Source organism: Hesperophylax consimilis, chromosome 30 (assembly GCF_061612785.1).
Source record: "Hesperophylax consimilis isolate HC1 chromosome 30, BYU_Hcon_1.0, whole genome shotgun sequence".
In the NCBI taxonomy this organism is placed as follows: domain Eukaryota; kingdom Metazoa; phylum Arthropoda; class Insecta; order Trichoptera; family Limnephilidae; genus Hesperophylax; species Hesperophylax consimilis.
The window spans coordinates 17,574,725-17,594,578 of NC_142865.1; the positions used below are offsets into that span (position 1 = coordinate 17,574,725).

The window sequence follows — 19,854 nt, forward strand, 5'->3', positions numbered from 1 at the left end:
TGTAGGGCTAGCTACAGAAAGAAATTCCCGTTGCTTATCCTGCTTCATTTTCATTTGGTGTAATACCTCACAAGGGTGCCCCTGTCTGCACAATGCAAAGACAGACGAACTATACCGCCACCCGGTTGTTGGGCAGGCAACGCAAGGGAATCTTTATACAAAAAAGAGAAATGATTATCACATGGGACGTTAATAGTTTTAGAAAAATTCAATATTCGGCAGGCAGGGGGTCTACGGAAAAAAAATTTTTGGCAAGTGGTCAACGGGGCAGAAAAGTTTGGGAACCTCTGATCTAAACTATTTACTTCAGATATATTATAGTGTTAACTAACATATGTATTATTTTATAAAAAATTATTATTTCTTATCCATAAGTATCATTGAATCGTTGACAGCCCTGAATTGTTAAAGCCAAGTTGCGATGCCTACTCAGCTATTCCAAGTACAATTCATTTTGTTGGTAACAATAAACTCACTACTGACTATTCACCTCATACTTCGAGTTATGACAGGTCTTATACAAACCTAGTATAAAGTAGTTCAACTATTGTTACACTGGTATATATTTCTTTTGAATTATGCATTTTCTTACTTCCTACTTATATAATAACTGCATCACTTGCAATAGTGTTTTTGTGTACACATTAATTGTTCTTTAATTTATTGCTATTATTATCCTGTTTACCACTGTACGCTTGTAATTCAATTATCACTGTATAGTAAAAGCCATTTTATGGCGAGTGAATAAATAAATAAATAATCTGTAATGACCGTTCGCTATATATTCCAATAACCATATTCATTAGATCTTGCGTCCGATCCTGTAGATCTGATTTTTTGTTGAGTTGATTATGGTGTTGACCTAATGAATAATCCAAGTTTTCGACCTCGAGCGCTGAACGTAACATTGACATATCATTGAAAACTTATTGATCCCAAAAGCAAACAAAACTATATTTCAAAAAGGACCACACTACATGGCCATTAAAGTATATAACAACCTTTTACGTAGCATCAAACAAATAACCGACATACTCAAATTTAAATCAACACTAAAACATTTCTTTTAAACAAATGTCACTACACCTTCAATGAATTCCTTACATAAATTAAATACCTCTGTTTTTTTTTATTTTATTTACATACATTTGTTAACATGTAATTGTTGGGTTATGTAATATAATGTGTATTTGTTGGGTTAGCTGGAAGAAATAGGATGTAACCTATAAGCTATACGCTTTGTACTCTTTTTGTGCAATAAATATTTTTTTGAATCAAAATACCACCTCATTTTCTGCCTTTCTTCAGTTTTTGGCAATTTTAATCTTGAATGACTAATTTTCAATTATAACTACCGTAAGTACGTTATTATAACTATTGCTGTGAGTGATACGGCTCATTAAAAAGAGCTAGTTCAATTGTGCGGCTCACTCATGAACGACTCATCTCTACATTCAGAAGAGGAAATATGGAAAGGAAAAGGAGACCCTTGCGAAGCAGTGGGAGAGATGGATTCATACACTCTTCACTCTTGGATACAATGACTCTCAGATTGTCAGATTGAAGGGTGGGTAGGAATATGGGGGTCATCGTGTCCAAGAGTTAAGAGTTTATGAATCCATCCCTCCCACTGCTGTGCAAGGGTCTCCTTCATCCGGCTTCTCCCAATCCGATATCAAGACATGAAGAGACCTCACCTTCACGAACCAGAAGACATCAAACGTGGCAAACCATTCGAACGGTTGAACTATTGCAGAGTTACTGGTTATCCAATGAATGGTTCATGAGGTTGCTTTACCCGTAACTAGCCTAGTAGCAAACGTCTGTAAAAATAGCGGTGGTCTGCCGACCCCTGGTCTAAGGGATGAAAGGGAAGGAAGGAAGCTGGGAAGAAAGGCGTGCAGATGCCAGTGCGGGGGAGATTAGGGCGCTACACTAATCCACCCTTAGAGAGAATGGTGCCTAGAAACACTAGGGTAAAGGAATATTCCACAAGTCCACTCGAAAAACCGATATTAGATACTTGACTGTACGTGAATACTCGAAAATGTACCTACAGTGTTTGAAGTAGGCAATATATTATATTTTCTAACAAAGTCATTTAAAATCTCAGTTAAACCGCGTGGATTCTGATCAATTCTCTTTAATTTCGCGAATTATTGCAAATCTTGCAAAGTGGAGATTAACCCACTTCCCGAGATGCGATCAAGCTAAAACTCTGCAGATAGATTCGTAGTCGATGACAACGTATTTTATCAAATTTTGGTGGCAATCACGCACACATACGCGGACATATAGGCATTTCTATGAAATTCGATAAATACGCAATAAATGTCGGTTATATGCTGGTAGAGTTGTTGACTCCAGTGACTGGACTGGAAGGAGGAATCCTATGTCAAACTATTTTTTTAAAGTTTCTTATCCGTTATTAGCTACATATAAAGGGTGGTCCATCGGGTATGCCTGATGTAATTTCGAAATGAAACAATCTAAATTATAATTTAATATCAGACGTATACGATGGATCACCCCTTACTTAGAGGTTTGAAATCATCATTTAATAATATTTTTCACATTTTTTTAAAATGGGTAATTCAAAACATTTTTATAGCTCAGGTAAGTTTTTAGATTCTCACGGCCAAAAGCATAAAACACATCTTCGGATCTACCGGATCTGCCCTGATGATGGACACTGCAACGCTGTCCGAAACGTCGGCTAAAGAAGGAGTTAGCGCAACACGGCATAACACCCCAAAAACAAACAACAAAAATTGTTATAGCTCGTCCAAAACCGGGTAGTAAAGCAAGTCAAATCTAACTTTCGACATTATTTTTTGAGTTATTATGCCGTGTTACGCCTCCTCCTACTTTAACTAACGTTTCGGGCAGCATTATTAGAAATTTCACTGTCGAAAACGTTGGCTAAAGAAGTAGGAAGCGCAACACGGCATAATGACCCAAATTTAATGACGACAATATGTTGATTTTGACCGTGAAAATCTCAGATCATTTTAACTTTCATGTCCCGGGTTTTTTTCCTCACAACATACCCCAATTGGAGATGCCATAATCTCACTGACTCCAGACGTTTGGGCAAAAAATATCAAAAACAAAAAATCCCTCCCTTAAAAAAATTATAACAAAAATAATGGCAGCGTTGACAGCCACACACATATAATGCCTACCCCTCACTAAATAATAAAACTGTGATTTATTACCCGGCCCCCGCCCCACGAATAAACGTGCTATAATTTATCATATTGTGTGGGGCAGGCATATGTGTTGATTTAATATTGTACATAATGTAATATTGTTACTTCTATAATTCCACTGAAGAAATAAAACTCATAGAAGTGTCCCGTGGGTGTGTCAACGTATCCGAAGTGAGAAATTTTCTCAAAATTGGTTTTTCTACATTTTTTTTTCAATTTAATCGATATGTAACCTCACCGAAGTAATAATTAACCGATAGAACGTACTGCGGATGTGTCCGTATGAGAAAAGTATCTAAGCTCAATTTGTCCTTATTTAATACTTAGTTTTAATTTTTAATATAGTTCGTAACTCTACTTCAGTCGAATTCATCGCCACGACTCGTTCAAGATACCGCGATGTTCTAGCACAGCAAGCATGGCAAGAGGAATGGTTTTATTAAATGAAGTTTTTTTTTTTAAATAGTAGATATATTTAATTACTATTTATATTAATTACCTTAAACCTTTTTTGTATTCCTATCTTGCCTGTAACATCCTTGAAATTACATCCTAGATATTACATCAAAAATATTACACATAGGGGATGAAATTTTTAAAAATAATCATCATCAAAAATCGAATTTATTTCTTGGCAGATCAGTAAATTTCATTGAACTCTCTGCAGTCTCTAGAAGTCAAAATGTCTTAATGTTTCTTCAAATTGTATATTTTTTAAGTTAGAATTTTTATCCTCACTAGGACAAGCTTGTGACATTAATTGTCTTTCCAATCGGTATAGTAAATTCATGGTGGTAGGTAAAAAAAAACAAATTATAAACGGAATTATTACCCTAAACTTAGACAATCTAAATATTGAAGGATTAGAAGAAGATTGTGCTGTAGCAGATAAAAACAATGAAACGCCAACTCAATATGCTAAGTGTGTGGCAACGTTTAGTCTATAATACCCTAGTATTTATGTACAAGTTAAAAAATAGATTATAATAGTACAAGTCCATGGCTATCCTACGAGAAGCTGCAACGATTTTAGGCTTCCTAAGACTAATTTATTGGCAACACAAAACAATATTTATTATAAAGGTTATAAAATGTTCAATGAACTCACTTTAAAAGTTAAGGAAGCCAAAAGTCTTGTACTATGTCTCAATTTCGTGAAGTCCATATATTAGTACGCAGGTAATGGAATATTTTTATAATAGTTTTAGAATAGATATATACTAGATGTAAAATGTTACTTAAAATATATATTACATTTCTATGAATTATCAATTCAGTGTTTAGCTTGAGTAATTCTGCATTGTGTGAATGGTGAATTTATGATTTATAGTTGCACATTTGGACAACTATGAAAATGGCGAATGTTATTGTGTGTTTGCGTTTTGGGGTTAGTATTGTTTGATTTATTGTTAGTATTACAATGGCTAATACTGATATACAGTTGTTGGTAAAACAATATATATATAGTATACTGTGAAAAAATCAGGGATATTATGTAAGAAAAATCAAACTTTACTTAGAAATTTAAACAAAAGAAATATATACACATTCAAATAAAGAATTAAAATAATTTTCTTGTAAAAAATTATACTGTAGGTAGTTACTTTATGGCTTGTCTGAATTCTTGACAGTTGATTTTGAAACTGACATTTAAATTCAAAATCCGAGTTCATTGAACCACAGTCACAATCATTAATAGACAAACACACATCCGTAATTTGTATGTTTGATGAGAATAATATTTGTCATGATTTTTTTTTTCGATATACAGGGTTTTCCAATAAGAGGTGTTATTTTGAATAGCCCGCTATTTCGGTAGATGTTACTTTTAAAGCTGTCATTTTTTGACATTTGACAAGTAGAAACTACGCCATTAATAAAAATGGAACGATACACGCTTCAACAACGCATTGAAATTATTAAAGTTAACTTGAGTGAATCAAATGCAAATCATCTTGAGTGATGAGGCACATTTCCACCTCGGTGGCTTCGTCAACAAGTAACATTGTCGCATCTAGGGCGCGGAAAACCCAAGAGTTATTGTTGAAAAGCCTCTCTATCCTCAACGTGTGACTGTTTGGTGCGGTTTATGGTCCTGCGGAGTCATTGGACCTTACTTTTTCGAAAATGAGGCTGGAGCAACAGTTACGGTGAATGGATTGCGCTATCGAGAGATGATTAATGATTTTTTATTGCCGGAATTGAATGGTATTGATCTGGACCTTTACTTTTGAATCTTTACTTTCAACAAGACGGAGCTACGTGCCACACAAGCAACGAAACCATTGATCTTTCACGATTGAATATCAAAATAACACCTCTTATTGGAAAACTGTGTATATATTACAAATTCTTTTATAAAATCTTAAATTTAAAATTTAAACAATTACCCCTATTTAATAAAGGTGTTTTAAATTTTACACTACTGATAAACTACATTTTACACTACATTCATAGTTGTTCATCATTTGTGTAAAATTTAATAAACTTGTTACGACCATTTAACCTACATTAATTATTGTTTATTACATTTAGATAGAATAATCCACAATTCGGCAATCGGAAGGTCTCGGGTTCAAATCCCGGCATGCGCAAGTAAATTTTATTTGATGAATTAATGTTATTTCACTATTTATTAATTTAAAATAATATATAGTACGCTTGCGTCATATTCCAGAATGGAAGATACTCACAGTGTCGACCACCATTCAGATTTGAAACGTTGCTTGAAATGGCTTTAGCCGTGTTTGGTGATCAGATCTGAATAGGCAGGTACTCCCCAGCCTTCGTCTTCCTATCTCATTCCCATCTCCACCACATTCAGCCTAAAACATACCATAATTCAGAATTCTATAGTCTAACTGACTCTGATTGGAACTTGAAGGAAATTAAATTTTTTTAACTTAATTTAAAATCAGGTGTGTAAAATTGAAATCACGTTAATTAGTAAGTCCCATAAAACAATAAGTGTTTAAATCGGCTAAAGAATTTACCGCTTAATAATAACTCGCACCTCCGATAAGGTATGTTAGGTTAGGTTAATAATCAATTCAAATAAATAATATGTTAGACGTTCGCTACCCTGAAAATGGTGACCGGATAAATCATCAAAATGATAATTCATCACATCTTTAAAAAGTCATGGAAAGTGATGAAACAAAAAATTTATTAACTGGGTTAGGTAGGTTAGGTTAGGTTAGGTTTAAATTTATTTTTTTCATCGTTTCTAATCACTTTATATCACTTTTTAAAAGTGTGTTGAATTGTCACTGTGTTGAGTTATCATGGACCCCTGAAAATATGACACTTTAAAATAATGACGTTAGGTTAGGTACCCCTTTGTATGGCGTGTTTACAGTATTTACCCAGCGCGCGTATCGCGTTACGCGACCGGGGCGCAACTGACAGCAGCGCAAATAAATAATAAATCACGCTATTATGGCACGGGCGGTGCAGGGTATCCGTTTTCCACCCCCCTACAATTTGTACAGGACAAATAATGGTATTATTGGCGAATAACATTTCCATTGTCACTACTCGCTACTTTAGTGTGATTTAATAAACGTGATGGATACAGAATAACGATGGCATTATACGATCACGCAATTTGAGTTGATGCGATCAAAATGATTCCTTTAAATAAAACAAAAAAACCATTAAGAGGAAGATAAAAGCCAAAAATGTTTATATTCTTGGTATACCTTATATTGTAGGTAATAGGCATTCAAATCGGCAGACAAACGGAGTCTAGAAACGTTCGATTTCAAGCACAAAACTGGTTTTTATTTATTTTGTAAATAATTTTATAAGAAAGCAAAAAAGTTAATCAAGTGAAACTGTCACAGATAATCTTAGCTATAATACTGTATGTTTTAAAGTTGTTTCCTTTACGCGTTCATACATTTCTATTGAAAAAATATTTTTTTTAGTAGTTTACATTTATATTTTTTATTGAGTAATTTATGTATTTATTTGTATTCTACTTAAGCAAAACGATAGGAAAACCTTCAATTTATCTAAAGCATATTTTTTGGTATTCATAATGTACACCAATTCGTTATAAAGATTAATCAAAATAGTGATTTGGCATTAAGCTTCGCCTTATCCTAACTTGACCTCACCATATACGTGATTAAATTATTCGTTTTCCTGTTAAAAACGTGACTGTAGGCCCATAACGAATGAATTAACAAATTTTATAACAAAATAATAGTACAGCACGAATATGTTATGAGGAAGTCGGAACACGTGTTCTTAAAAATAATAATAATTTAAGGCATCCTGCGTTGAGTACGTGTTCAGATATATTCTGAATGACTATTATTTTACTAGGAAATGGTCGTGCAGTCACATTTTTAACAGTATAGTGATAAAAATGCGGTGATCATTTTTCTCTGTGTACGAACAATGCATACTATTGCATTATGTGTATTGGTGTATATTTAGTTTATTTTGTCTTGGTAAATCCTAATTAAAATAATAAACCCGTAGAAATAAAAGTGTTTTTTACTATAATACTCTCTCTACAACCCTACCAATCTCCTCAAATGCCGATCGGGTAGGACCGATAATTATTTCGTATATTAACTGAGTAATGTCATCCGTCATAATGTGCGTACTTGATGCAAACCAAAATATGATAGAATGTATACCTACATAACTTTTCTGACCTATTTATCCTAGCTTTTGTTTCATCGTTTTTCATGACTTTATATCACTTTTTGTTTCATCACTTTTCATGACTTTATATCACTTTTTATTTCATCACTTTTCATGACTTTATATCACTTTTTATTTCATCACTTTACATGATTTTATATCACTTTTTGTTTCATCACTTTTCATGATTTTATATAACTTTTTAAAGGTATGATGAATTGTCATTTTGATTAGTTATCCGGTCACCTCCCCTTATTAATAAACGTGATTTAATTCTTACACAACTAACAAACTATCGTTAACCCTACATCAAAGATTGTTTGTCAGTGTTGTAAAATTTAAAACATGTTTATTAGTAAGGCCCTATATTTAAAGATAGACTTAACACTTCTGTTATACGTAAATGCCAACCGGTTTCGTCAAAATGGTATCATTGACTTGATTTATGTAAATATCTCCCATGACAAGTTTTTAATTGCATTTTCTATACTCTAAAAATATCGACGTGGTACTACTTATTGACACGGTGGTGCATTTTTGTATTTAACAAGAACATAGTGCATATTACACTTTATTGCGTACGAAAGTGCAGTTGGTAAAGCAAATACTTTGGGGCATTCAACACAAACAAAGAACGCAATATTGACAGTAAAAAAAGCATCAATTAAAAAAAAACAACACCCATTATAATGTATTTGACATGTCAACTTATGTACAGTACGAAATAAAAAAAAAATAAACAGGTAAAAAACAATGTTTTTGATTCGTTCTACGCGATGAACAAGTAAAAAAAACGTTTTTGGCTTGATGATCGGGTAGAACCGATATTTATTTCGTATATTAACTGCTGTATTGTCATCCAATTTCCACCAAATTTTGATAGAATGCATTGTCATCAACAACGAGTCTTATCTGTCGAGTTTCAGGTTGATCGAATGTCGGGATGTGAGTTGATTTTAGTTTCCAAGATTTGCATTCATTCATTACTGAAAAAAATTAAAATTCAAATACTCGTAGATAAATCTGAAAATTAGTTTCAGAGATTAATTTGTTTTTCTGGAAATTTATCTTGCAATCAAATCACCAAAATAAATAATTTCAGTTTATTTATGAACTCAAGTTTGCTTTGAATTTAAGTATAACTTTAAAAATTAAAACTGATATTTCAGAAAATCCTAGTTCTTCATTTTTACTAACGGTATTCATTCGAAAGAGAATTTACTGATAGTCTATTTAATTCTTTCTCAATTAACAATATTTGATGCAAATATATTTTTATTATTCGTTCTGCTTCACAAATCCTGGAATTATAATATCCCGTGATTTTTCACGTGTCTGCTCTAGTTTTTTTTAATTTAACGTACTGCATGTATAAAATAATATCTCGGACACGTTCAGAGTTTTCCGATTGGTGACTGAATTTTGATATATATATTTTTTAATCTTTTAGGGTATTTGATGCACGTCTGTCAATGTACGAGTACAATGCACCTGTAACTTTAAAGTGATGTTTTTTTTTCGGCTGGCTGTTTGAGGTACCTACCCGGGTCCTAAAAAGGGGGACGGTAAAGGGGAAGGGAAGTGAGGGTAAAGTGAACGCACGCGACCATATGATTGGATTTCAAAATCGAAAATTCCATTAGCTTCCGTCAGAGCGGAATCTAAAGCGCGGTGGTATAATATATACGCGATATGCGCCCCTAACTAACGATTAAATTAAGGTGTAATTATTTTAAACTTAAAAAAAAATGTTATTTTCAAGTATCACTTTTTTTTGGTCCTTCGAGCCGGATTATTATTTTTTTGCAAAATCGATAAAAATTAACAAGAAATACCTTTCAGAGTACCGCCGCCCTGATAACCATTTATTGCATAACCAACACCCATACCATAGGTCACCACAAGTGGTTTGCTACCTTTGGTGACTTAGCAGGGTGTCCGGATTCGTGGGGTGAAGTTTGTCTAGTTCTTGGCGGCGAATGCGTTTTCTCACCTGCTGCATAGTGGGCCGGATCGGAATAGACTGATTCGGGGAGACCCTTTTACCCTCCAGCCGCACTCTCTCGAGCCATCGAAGCCCCAAAGACGACATAGGCTCTCAGGGTTTTTTACATCGCCTTATTTTACTATCATTGAATTAATTTATTGTTTCTGTAGTTGGATGTTGATAAACCTGTAATAGGACACAAAGCGAAAGATAAATGAAAATAATTATTTACATCTTTCAAGTGTTCAGTTCTGGTATGAAAAGTTTCCCCCATAATTTTAAAAGCGGGGAGAGTTGATATAGAAGTAGGGTCGTGTTCCAAAATAAATTAAATGATTTTCTAATTCGATCGTCATTTGTCTTTTGCGATCGGCTTTTATTTCTTTGAAGACGGTAATCAGATCGTTAGCGAAGCGACAGTTTATAATCCGGAATTCAATAATAGCCAGGTACTTCCCCTTTACCATCTCCTTCTCCGTCTCGCAACATACCCCAAGTGTATTCATAGAATAAAGAAGAACACTAGAAATACAATGTTAGCAGAAATACAGTGTTTCGTATCCAAAATTCCACAATCTTTTGTTTAAATTTCATGTGTAGAATTGCGTTTCACCGTATTTATGAAATTTAAATGTGATATCTGTAGACGATATCACATTTAGACGATATCACGATAAGGCATTTAGTCAGTGGCGACAATAGTTTCCATTCAAATCTATATGGAAGTCATTTCTAGTGTTTTCTTTGTTTTATTGATGTATGCAACTAAACTTTGTATTAATTTATTCGTTTCTTTTGTTCTCAGGTGTGGTTCAAAAACCGTCGGGCCAAATGCCGACAACAACTACAGCAACAAACAGCCAATAACCAGATCTCATCCAAGTCTTCCTCTAGTTCCTCAACGCGCCACAACTCCAACAAGACCAACTCCAGCAACAACAATAACAATTCAAACAACCCCACCAACAAATCAACGCCAAGCAAGAACCCAACACCCGGAAGCAACCAACAAAACAACCAACAAAACAGCTCGCTTTCTGGACTATCTAATATGAACCACACATCGTCTCCAAATCTTCCCATCACTCCCTCAACTTCCGTGAGCCCCCCCATCAACGTGATATGCAAAAAAGAGTCGTTATTATCAGGGTATGATTCGGCAGTTTCAAAAAGCAGCAATAATGTTTTGCCGATCCACTACAACACTTCAAATGGTGCAACCGGCAATTCGGATAGCAACAACAGGCTGATGTCCAATAAAGACTCATCTTCATCAAGTGGCGAGAGTGCAGTCAACAATCTTTCATCTTCAGTAGCTAATTTGGCTTATACCGCTGTTAAACACGACCCTTACACAAGTCTGGCTTCTAAATCTGTTGATCTATACCTTAAAAACGAAGGGTATTCAAGCGTTGATAAGAATTTCGGAATTGGTCATTTGTCTAAAGAACATTTCTCGTCTCCGAGAGTGGCCGGAAACCTGACTCCTCTTGGATCCAGTTCAAGCATCATGACGACCCCTTCCCCCCCTGTTACCCCGCAGAGTTTGGGGTCAAGTGGGTTGGGTGCCAGCTATCATGGTGATGGAGGGTACAATGGGTTCCATTGGTCTGGAGGTGGTGCAGAGTATGCGAAGTATGGAGCAGGGCATCATCACGGTGTGTCTTCTTATTCGCAGAGCGCCTACAATTCACCATACTACCATTCCCAGGTAATTTACTAATTATTTTATTTTATATATTTGTGTACACAATAACACAAAGTTAATTACAACTATCTAAGATAACCGCAAAATTACAGATATCTTTATCTAAATCATTGCAATAGTACTGTGGGGTAAACTTGATAGTGAGTAAGTGGTGCTAAATAAATTGCAAACTCGTTGTAGGTTTTGAAGAACACGTCAAATTTTACGATTCACTGGATGGTGTCACTTCTTACTTGAACTTCCCGGACGTCTTCTGTCGTTCACACTATTCGCGTTTACATTATTCTTACACTCCTTTTATTGTTCAGTCGCTCTTCGTATCCAAGACATCTAAGCATCCCTTTCGCAATCTTCTCATTATGCTTACATTAGTCTAGCATTATTTGCTAATCTCCACATTTCTCAAACGATCATGGGATCATGCATGCTTTTACCACACATACGCCTTAGGATCTCATTTCTACAATATTCAGTCTACTTTCATTCTGCCAGTTCCATCCCTCACTACCATACATCAGGGAAGGTACCAGCACTCATAGTGCAATGTTAGCTTCGTTTTTCGAACATTTTTTTGAACAGTTAGAAAGTACTTAGTCTTAATGTTAGTGTGTGATGACGAAGCCCAGCCGTTTGTATGCTCTGTTGTATAAGTTATTTACGTCCTGGTGATATGTCATTTTGCGGTCGAAAATAACACATATCTTGTATCTGAGTCAGATAATGGAAAATGTTACCGTTGATTAAATACTCAAACACGATCGGCTGTTTTGCTCTTGTGTAAGTGAGGACATTGCATTTAGAGCGGAGTTTGTTTTTATCGAGTTTGCGATGGAGTCTATATTAATTTGCAAGAAGGACTTAGTTTTTGATTATATGGTAAAGTTTTAGATAATCAGCATAAAACAAATTTGAAGAATGATGACGAGGCCAATATCATTAAAAAACTACGAAAATAACAGCGATCCTAGGGTAGATCCTTGCGGAACTCCAGAAAAAAAAAATCACCGTAGCGGGAATCCGTTTATTGTTTATTACCGTTTATCCGTTTATATTAATCGTTAAATTGTTTGCAAGTATAAAACAAAAAATAAAAAGAAACCAATCTTAACTAGTTTCCTAAGAAAGACACATCAACCTTGCCAAAAGCCTTCCCAAGGTCAAAGTATGTGACATCTACGTGATTTCGTTGGTAGAGAGTTTTGGATAGTAAATCAGAATTGCCTCGCAGATTTAAAACAAAAAACTGATTAATTTCAGTGAATTAACCTACTTCGTGCAAACTCAAACCTATTGAGTGTTGTTCACTCTCCGATTGTGTCAATAATGACAAAAATCGACTTTGATTCAGTTATAACGCCAATTTTTTTTTTATATTCTTCCTTTTTCTGGGTTAATGGTTTCTATTTAGAATTTCTAATGCACTATGGACGTCTTTCATGTTTTCTTCTTTTGATACTCTGCACACATTTGCAAACTACGTCAGAAGTTTTAAGAACTATTGAATAACTATAGAATAATGACAACAACTGTATCCATTAGACTTGCGTAGTAACTGTTTTTATTGATGTTTTTGTGGTTTTACAGAACAAGAGGCTTAGAATTTAAATGTTTATATGCGGAAATACCAACTTAATACTTTTTGCTCTGGAAATTCGCTGAATTGGACATAAAGCTATGCAGATTTCTGTTATTAACTGTAAAGAAATTTAAAAAACATACCGACAAAAACAATTGTCAGATATATATGCTTATGCAGAACGTGAAATGCAGATTATACGTACGGGGCCAGGTCCACGGGTTGACGAAATCTGTGAATATAATGACATCAGATGATTTGATTTTGCATACCCTTAACAGGGGGTTGACAAAGACACGATTGTGCCGAATCCGGTAGACATGATCGAATGAATACCCTACCTACACAGTCAGTATTTAAAATGTATTTTCCTGCGCAAACAAAGGCGGTTTCAGACGGGGTAGGTGTTTTGATATTGATTTCAAGCTCAATGAACTTTGAGAAAAGGCTTAACAAAATGCTTTATTAAGAAATATTACAAAAAGTTACGCGCAATTACATTTCTAATGTTACGAATTAAAGTTCGCTAACTCGAGTTGGTCAAATGCTCGGAAAATATCTCACTTTAACAATAGGTAAATAATATATTTGAAAATGATTCAACATACCATGAACATCACTACATTTTGCTTTAGGTATAAGTATGTTAAAAAAAACAACAGCAAACCATTACGCAGAGGATAGACGGCCACACAACTCAGTCTTGACACATTTTCCTTAATTCATTAACATTCACACATCGTATTATAGGTAATACATACATAATTTTCTGTTATTCTGACTCTTGACTATTTGATTCACTTAAACATGCCATGTCTTCCTTGGGTGTCCCAAACTTCTATTAACATATTAACTAATTTCTGTTCATTTTTGTTCCCAGATGGAATACTTCAACGGAGCTATGTCATCACCGGCGCAGTACGGCGGCCAGGGTGGATTTGGTTCTCCCCCACCTCCCCCGCCCACTACGGCATCAGCCTTCCCGCCCTACGGCCAGCCGCCCTCAGCCCTTGGACCCCCTCACCAATCCCAGCAGCCCTACCCTCCCCCACCTGCTGAATACTTCGGCCTATCAGCTGATAAGTACGGGATTAACATGGTCTAGTGCTTATATAGACATATTAAAAAAATGAAAATAGACTAAATATACATATTGAATTCTTAAAAACTATAGATTAACACTTTTGTAATGTTTCTTAATCATTTTCAAGACCTCGAGAGAATTGTAAAAAAAGATACACAACTTTAAAAAAAAAGTGGAATAATAAAAATCAAAAATGCATTTGTATATTTAAAGTATCGGATTTTATACCTTGACACTGTTTTGGTATGTTTTAGTAATTTTAAAGACCTTGAGAGAGTTGTAAAAAAATATTTGCAATTTTAAATAAGGTGGTACAGCAAAAACTAATGAATTTATACGTATATTGAAAGTATTGGATTAAATACTTTGACACTTTTTTAAAATAAATTTCAAGACCTTGAGAAAATTTGTAAAAAGATGTGTGGACGATGTTTTAAAAGACATAAATTAATATTTTAAACTAATAAATTAAACACATTTCTTATGTTTTCGAATCATTTTCAAAACCTTGAATGATGCGAGTAGAAATATATTTTTGGTATCATTAATTTTGAAGTAATCAATGGTTTCAAAAGCCAAAATCAATCGAATTAGATGTATTACCACTGAATCATCTACCTTGACATGGTTTTACTTGTTTTTTTCTGTAATTTCAAGACCTTGAGTCTCGTAAAAATATTTGTAACCTAAAATTGAAATGGACGATCAATATAATTGAATATGTAAATAATGGATTGTTTGCTTTGACTCAAATTTGATATTGCATACTTTATCTTGACAGCAAAATGTTATACAAAGTTTAAAAAAGTCTTGGATAGAAAATTATAATTATCATTCGATGGCTAAGAGTGCAGATATTATATTTTCATTGTGTAAAGCTGTACCAACAAACCAATTTTTATGGTAAGTTAAATTTGAATCAATTCACAAATCACTATTCGATTTACGGTATTATTTTCACATTTTAAACTTATCGTAATCAAATTTTATAAGGGTTTTTAGAATATTATTTTTCTCAAAATAAGGGTATAATATCTGTGAACTTTGTCATCCATTATATTAACAATCAAATTTGCTAACCACAAAAACAGTGTACTGACAATTTCAAGGTCTTTTCAACATTTTTTTCAATGTGGTATCTAAAAAGTGGTATATATCAAAATTTAAAAAATTTAACTATTTTGGCACTAATTTTATGTTATTTTGCATATTTTCAAAATCTTCGAAGACGACAGTAACGAAGATTTCTTTTCAATGTGGGCCTATGTAAATGTATATAAAAGTGCAACGAAAGAACTTGGTGTATAAACTTAGAAATTTTTGAAAAAAAAAAAATAAAATTAATGTGATTGTAAAATTGTAAGTGTTGACGCTTTCACAACAAGTTAAAAAAATATCGAAAATTTGACATTTAAAGTTTTTTTTATTTGTTCCTAATCTATCCTTTTAAACATTTTAATTATTTCTGGAACCTATGAAGTTAAATGTTTTTTTCTGACCCAGTTTGTAGAACTCTTTTTTAATATATTTTTTTATAATATTAAAATAAATCGTTTTTGAGTTCTCATGGTTTGCTGACATTACTTTTAACCTGACAGAAACCATTATCAGACAATTTATGAACAATGCTATACATTTCAGAAATTTTTAAAATACGGTTTTATCAACTTTAAGTTGAATTTTTTTGCGAAGAATCTTACATATCAGTATTCAAAATCTTTTACAGCTGAATTGGTGTTAAAAACATATCGTAATTCAAAGTACTGTACTCATGTGCAGAATAAAAATAAAAAAATCATTTTTTGTGTTAAAACAATTTTCATCATTTTGTGGCCTATTGTGTTGTCGTTTAAACATGTTATCTTTGAAATGATATATTTTTTTTGATTAAGGGTAAACGCAACGTTTTTTTATTATCTACGCGTTCACAGATGGCGTTAATTCAATTATTTAATATAAAATGTATTTGTATGCCTTTCTTGAAAGAATTGAGTTTTTATACATGGACAAAACTATTTATTAATATCCATATTGAGTATGTACGGGGACAAACAAATAATTCGTCTTCATATTTTAAAGGCATAAAATATATGATTTTATAAAATAAGTCAAAATTAACGCCATCTATGGATGCGTAGATTAAAACGTAGGTTAACCCTTAAACTAAGGTTTTTTTTAAATTCAGTAGATAAATCATAATGTTAAAAATGTGTTTTGTGAAATACCTGCATCATTTTTAGTAGGACGGGATGATTTTTGAAAAAAACTTTTTAGTCATTAGGAGGTTCCAACTAAGCCAGTTTTCAGTTAAAACGTATGTCGAGAATCTGATGAATTTATAAAAAAATGTAATATTTTAAAATTAATCGAATCTGCCATCGATTTTTGTGAAAAAGTTTTGTATCATCTTAGTTTTGATGAAAAATGCCAACTGAATTATTAACTTCATAATTTTAAAAGCAAAAAATTGCAGCATATTTTAATAAATATGCAATAGTTTATTTATAAATATAATATACGTTAGTTAGCTTAAATGTACAAAATATAACTTATAATTACTGTAAAAATATGTTTAGATTCATAATTTTTTTTTGTAAATATTCTGTAAAAAAGATATTATATATGTTTTAGTGAATTTATATGCATTTTGTAATCATATCATATCGTTCTTAAGCTAAATCTCATACAAATGTATGATTTCTTGAATTGGAATTTATTAATTTAAAAAAAACAACTTGTAAAAATATTAAATTTTAATTGTGAATATTATTACTAAGAATTAATTATTAAAATATAGTTTTATTCCAATGGTGTGTGATGATTACTTGTATCGTGTATAGTTTTAAATTGAATTATTATTTCGATTTGTTTAATTGAATAATTTCGCAGATTTTATTTTAGTGTAATAGTATCTTATATTTACAATTATTTTGTGTAGTCATCTCAAATCGTAAACCCTTTATTCAAAAACAAATTTTGTAATTTAAACACTTTTTTATTAATTTAATTAACGATAAATATTTTTTGTAATTTTTTAAAATTGTTTACAGCTATGCTTCTGAGCATATGTAGAAACATGTAGTATACATATTCTGTTTCAAAAATCTTTAAATCCTTTCTTTTTGTTAAATAATTTGTGAATGAAAGAAGATTACTTCAAGTACAATGAAATGAAATAAAACGAAAATATAATATAAGTGAAAGGCAAAATACATTCATAAGATAAAAGGGTTTATATTACGATCTTCAGTGTTCAAAAATTTTAATAAATATATAAATTAAAAATCAATTATATCTTTTATTTAATCCCCCAAACAACATGCTTGAAAACATTGATTGACGGTCCAAAGATGATTTGGAAACTGCCCAATAACGAATAGAGAGAATAAGCGAATAAAGGATTGCCAGGAGAATATGCCATATGAAAGTTAATGTTAGAAAAAGTCGGGACGCCCGACGATCAATTGAGTCATTAATGAATGCGTCCAAGACGAGTAGCTAAAAACTAATTTTCCTAGTTCCTACGTAGATTTGATAATTTTATTGAAAATCAGTATCCGGAGCACAGAAGTTGACCGAGTAATATCACAGTATTTGTAATGTAAGGGAATTTCTTACAAATTCGTGCTACGTTATTCACCCGTTGCATAGTTAATTTCTGTGCTCCTGGCACCGAAAATACCAAGAAACGCCTGAAAATGCGAACTCTGTCTTATCTCGACCGTTTGGCATTTTATCTGTCTGTACATTTATTGTATTTTTTTGATAAAAATGTTGTGTAAATCAAATAAATAAATAATAATTGTTCTGTAAGTATTTTAGTTTTTACTATTGTGACAGCTGTTTCGGCATTCAAGCCCATTTTCAAACTGAAATTTTCAAATTACATTGAATTTCTATAAAAATTAAATGGCGTTCTACGAATTAAACTCAAAAACAATTAATAATTTGTTTGTACGTTTCATTTCCGATTTCAAAAATCTGCTACATTCACTTCAAGGAAGCTACTTGACTAGCATTTAATATTATTGTAGTACGCACCTGATAAGTCAGAAGACATTTTGTAAAAATTGTCTTTGAGATAGTGGCGTTTCTTTGGACAAATTTGCATAATTCCTCATTTGAAAACGAATGAATTAAGCTGGTTTCAGAGGTTGATTTTGTAATGAAGAGAAAAATTAGAAACATACTTTTTGGACGCAAGAACTACTAGTTCGTCCGGAGCGCAGAAGTTGACAGGATAATTTCACAATATTGATGCAAACTCTGAAATTATTTCAAACTCCACTACGTTATTTATCCGTATACTCTGCCGATTTCTGCGCTCCTGGTACTGAAAACGCAAAGAAACAACTGAAACTGTTCTACATAAAAAATATTTGAGAAATAATTTTGACGAGTTATTTATCTCTCCACTCGCTTGCGCGCCTGGTAGAGTTTTCAAAATACAAGCATACTAACAATAAGCAATTTTCAATAAATTCACGAAAATGCACTCTGTCAATCTCTGTGCTCCTGGTATTGAAAAGATAAAACCTGAAACCATAAAAACCTGGTAAGTTTTAGTGGTCCCTAAAAATAACTTCCACGAGTCGTGTGTGTATATGTATTTCTCTCTGCGTGAGCCTGTCTATTCTTTGAATAGACAGATCTGAAGACGTCAAATCATTCCACATATCACTGATTTTTACATAAAATTATCCATTTTATGTACTTATCTAATTTATAAACCAATGACATTTATTTATAGGTGCTATTTTTTTACAATAAAGATTGCTATTATTCGGTTCTTCTGACTCTGTCAAGCTAATTTTTCTTCTTCTTGTTTCTTTTAGCTTTTTCTCACTCTTTCTTATTTCTTCTTCGCGACTTTTAGCAAGTTCTTGTTTTCCCAGATTCTACAGCCATTTATGTCCCTTGTTCCTCATTTCTCCAGTGTGCTTCCTTCTGCATTTTATAGCTAACACTTGCTTTGTCTGGTCAGATATGACTTCTGCGCGGTATCCACATAGAAAACACCTTAAAATTAAATAAATAATAATAATAAAAATCTATTTGTTAAATAAAGACAGAGATCCTGTGTTCGATTCCCAGTTGAGACCGTTATCTTTTCATGTTTGTGTGTCTTATTCTATTTCATGTTCCGTTTATATTTATAAGTATTATCTTATTCTTCAATGATGTCATTAATTTATTTCAACATTCATTCAAAACGTATTATTTTACATTTGTGTGTCGGAACCCTAACTCCGAAAGCCTGCAAGTGTTGCCTATTGAACGTGCACACAACCCAGCACTGCACAGTGTGTAAAGTCGAGGGTAGGCAGAGCGGGTACTGTAGTATTGTTACGTAACCCAATACCAGGACAAATAGCAGACTAATTATTTATGGGGATTCCCGTGGGGTTGCTCACCCCGGGTCTCGTACTAAACTAAATCTGAGGAATCGACGATAAAATCTATTTTTTACATAATGGCCCAGCTGATTTTGAATTTGTTTGTATATTTTGGAATATACAAACAGAGTAGTTGAATTTCGAAGTATGTTAACGTGAGATGGAAGGACTTTTAAGATATCGAAGGAAGGGTATATGCAGGAAAGCACTACGATGTAATGCAATCCAAAAT

At 33.0% G+C, this 19,854-nt stretch overlaps 1 protein-coding gene across 1 annotated transcript in view; it reads left to right on the plus strand.

The window, feature by feature from the left end:
* The window catches only part of LOC149409709 (uncharacterized), a 70,307-nt gene extending 56,060 nt beyond the window's left edge, over window positions 1-14,247 (plus strand). Inside the window, exons 3-4 of the mRNA XM_089649474.1 lie at window positions 10,664-11,569; window positions 14,023-14,247. Coding sequence (XP_089505600.1) covers window positions 10,664-11,569; window positions 14,023-14,247 — 1,131 coding nt within the window. The remainder of the gene's footprint in view (window positions 1-10,663; window positions 11,570-14,022) is intronic.
* The last annotated feature ends 5,607 nt before the right edge of the window (window positions 14,248-19,854 follow it).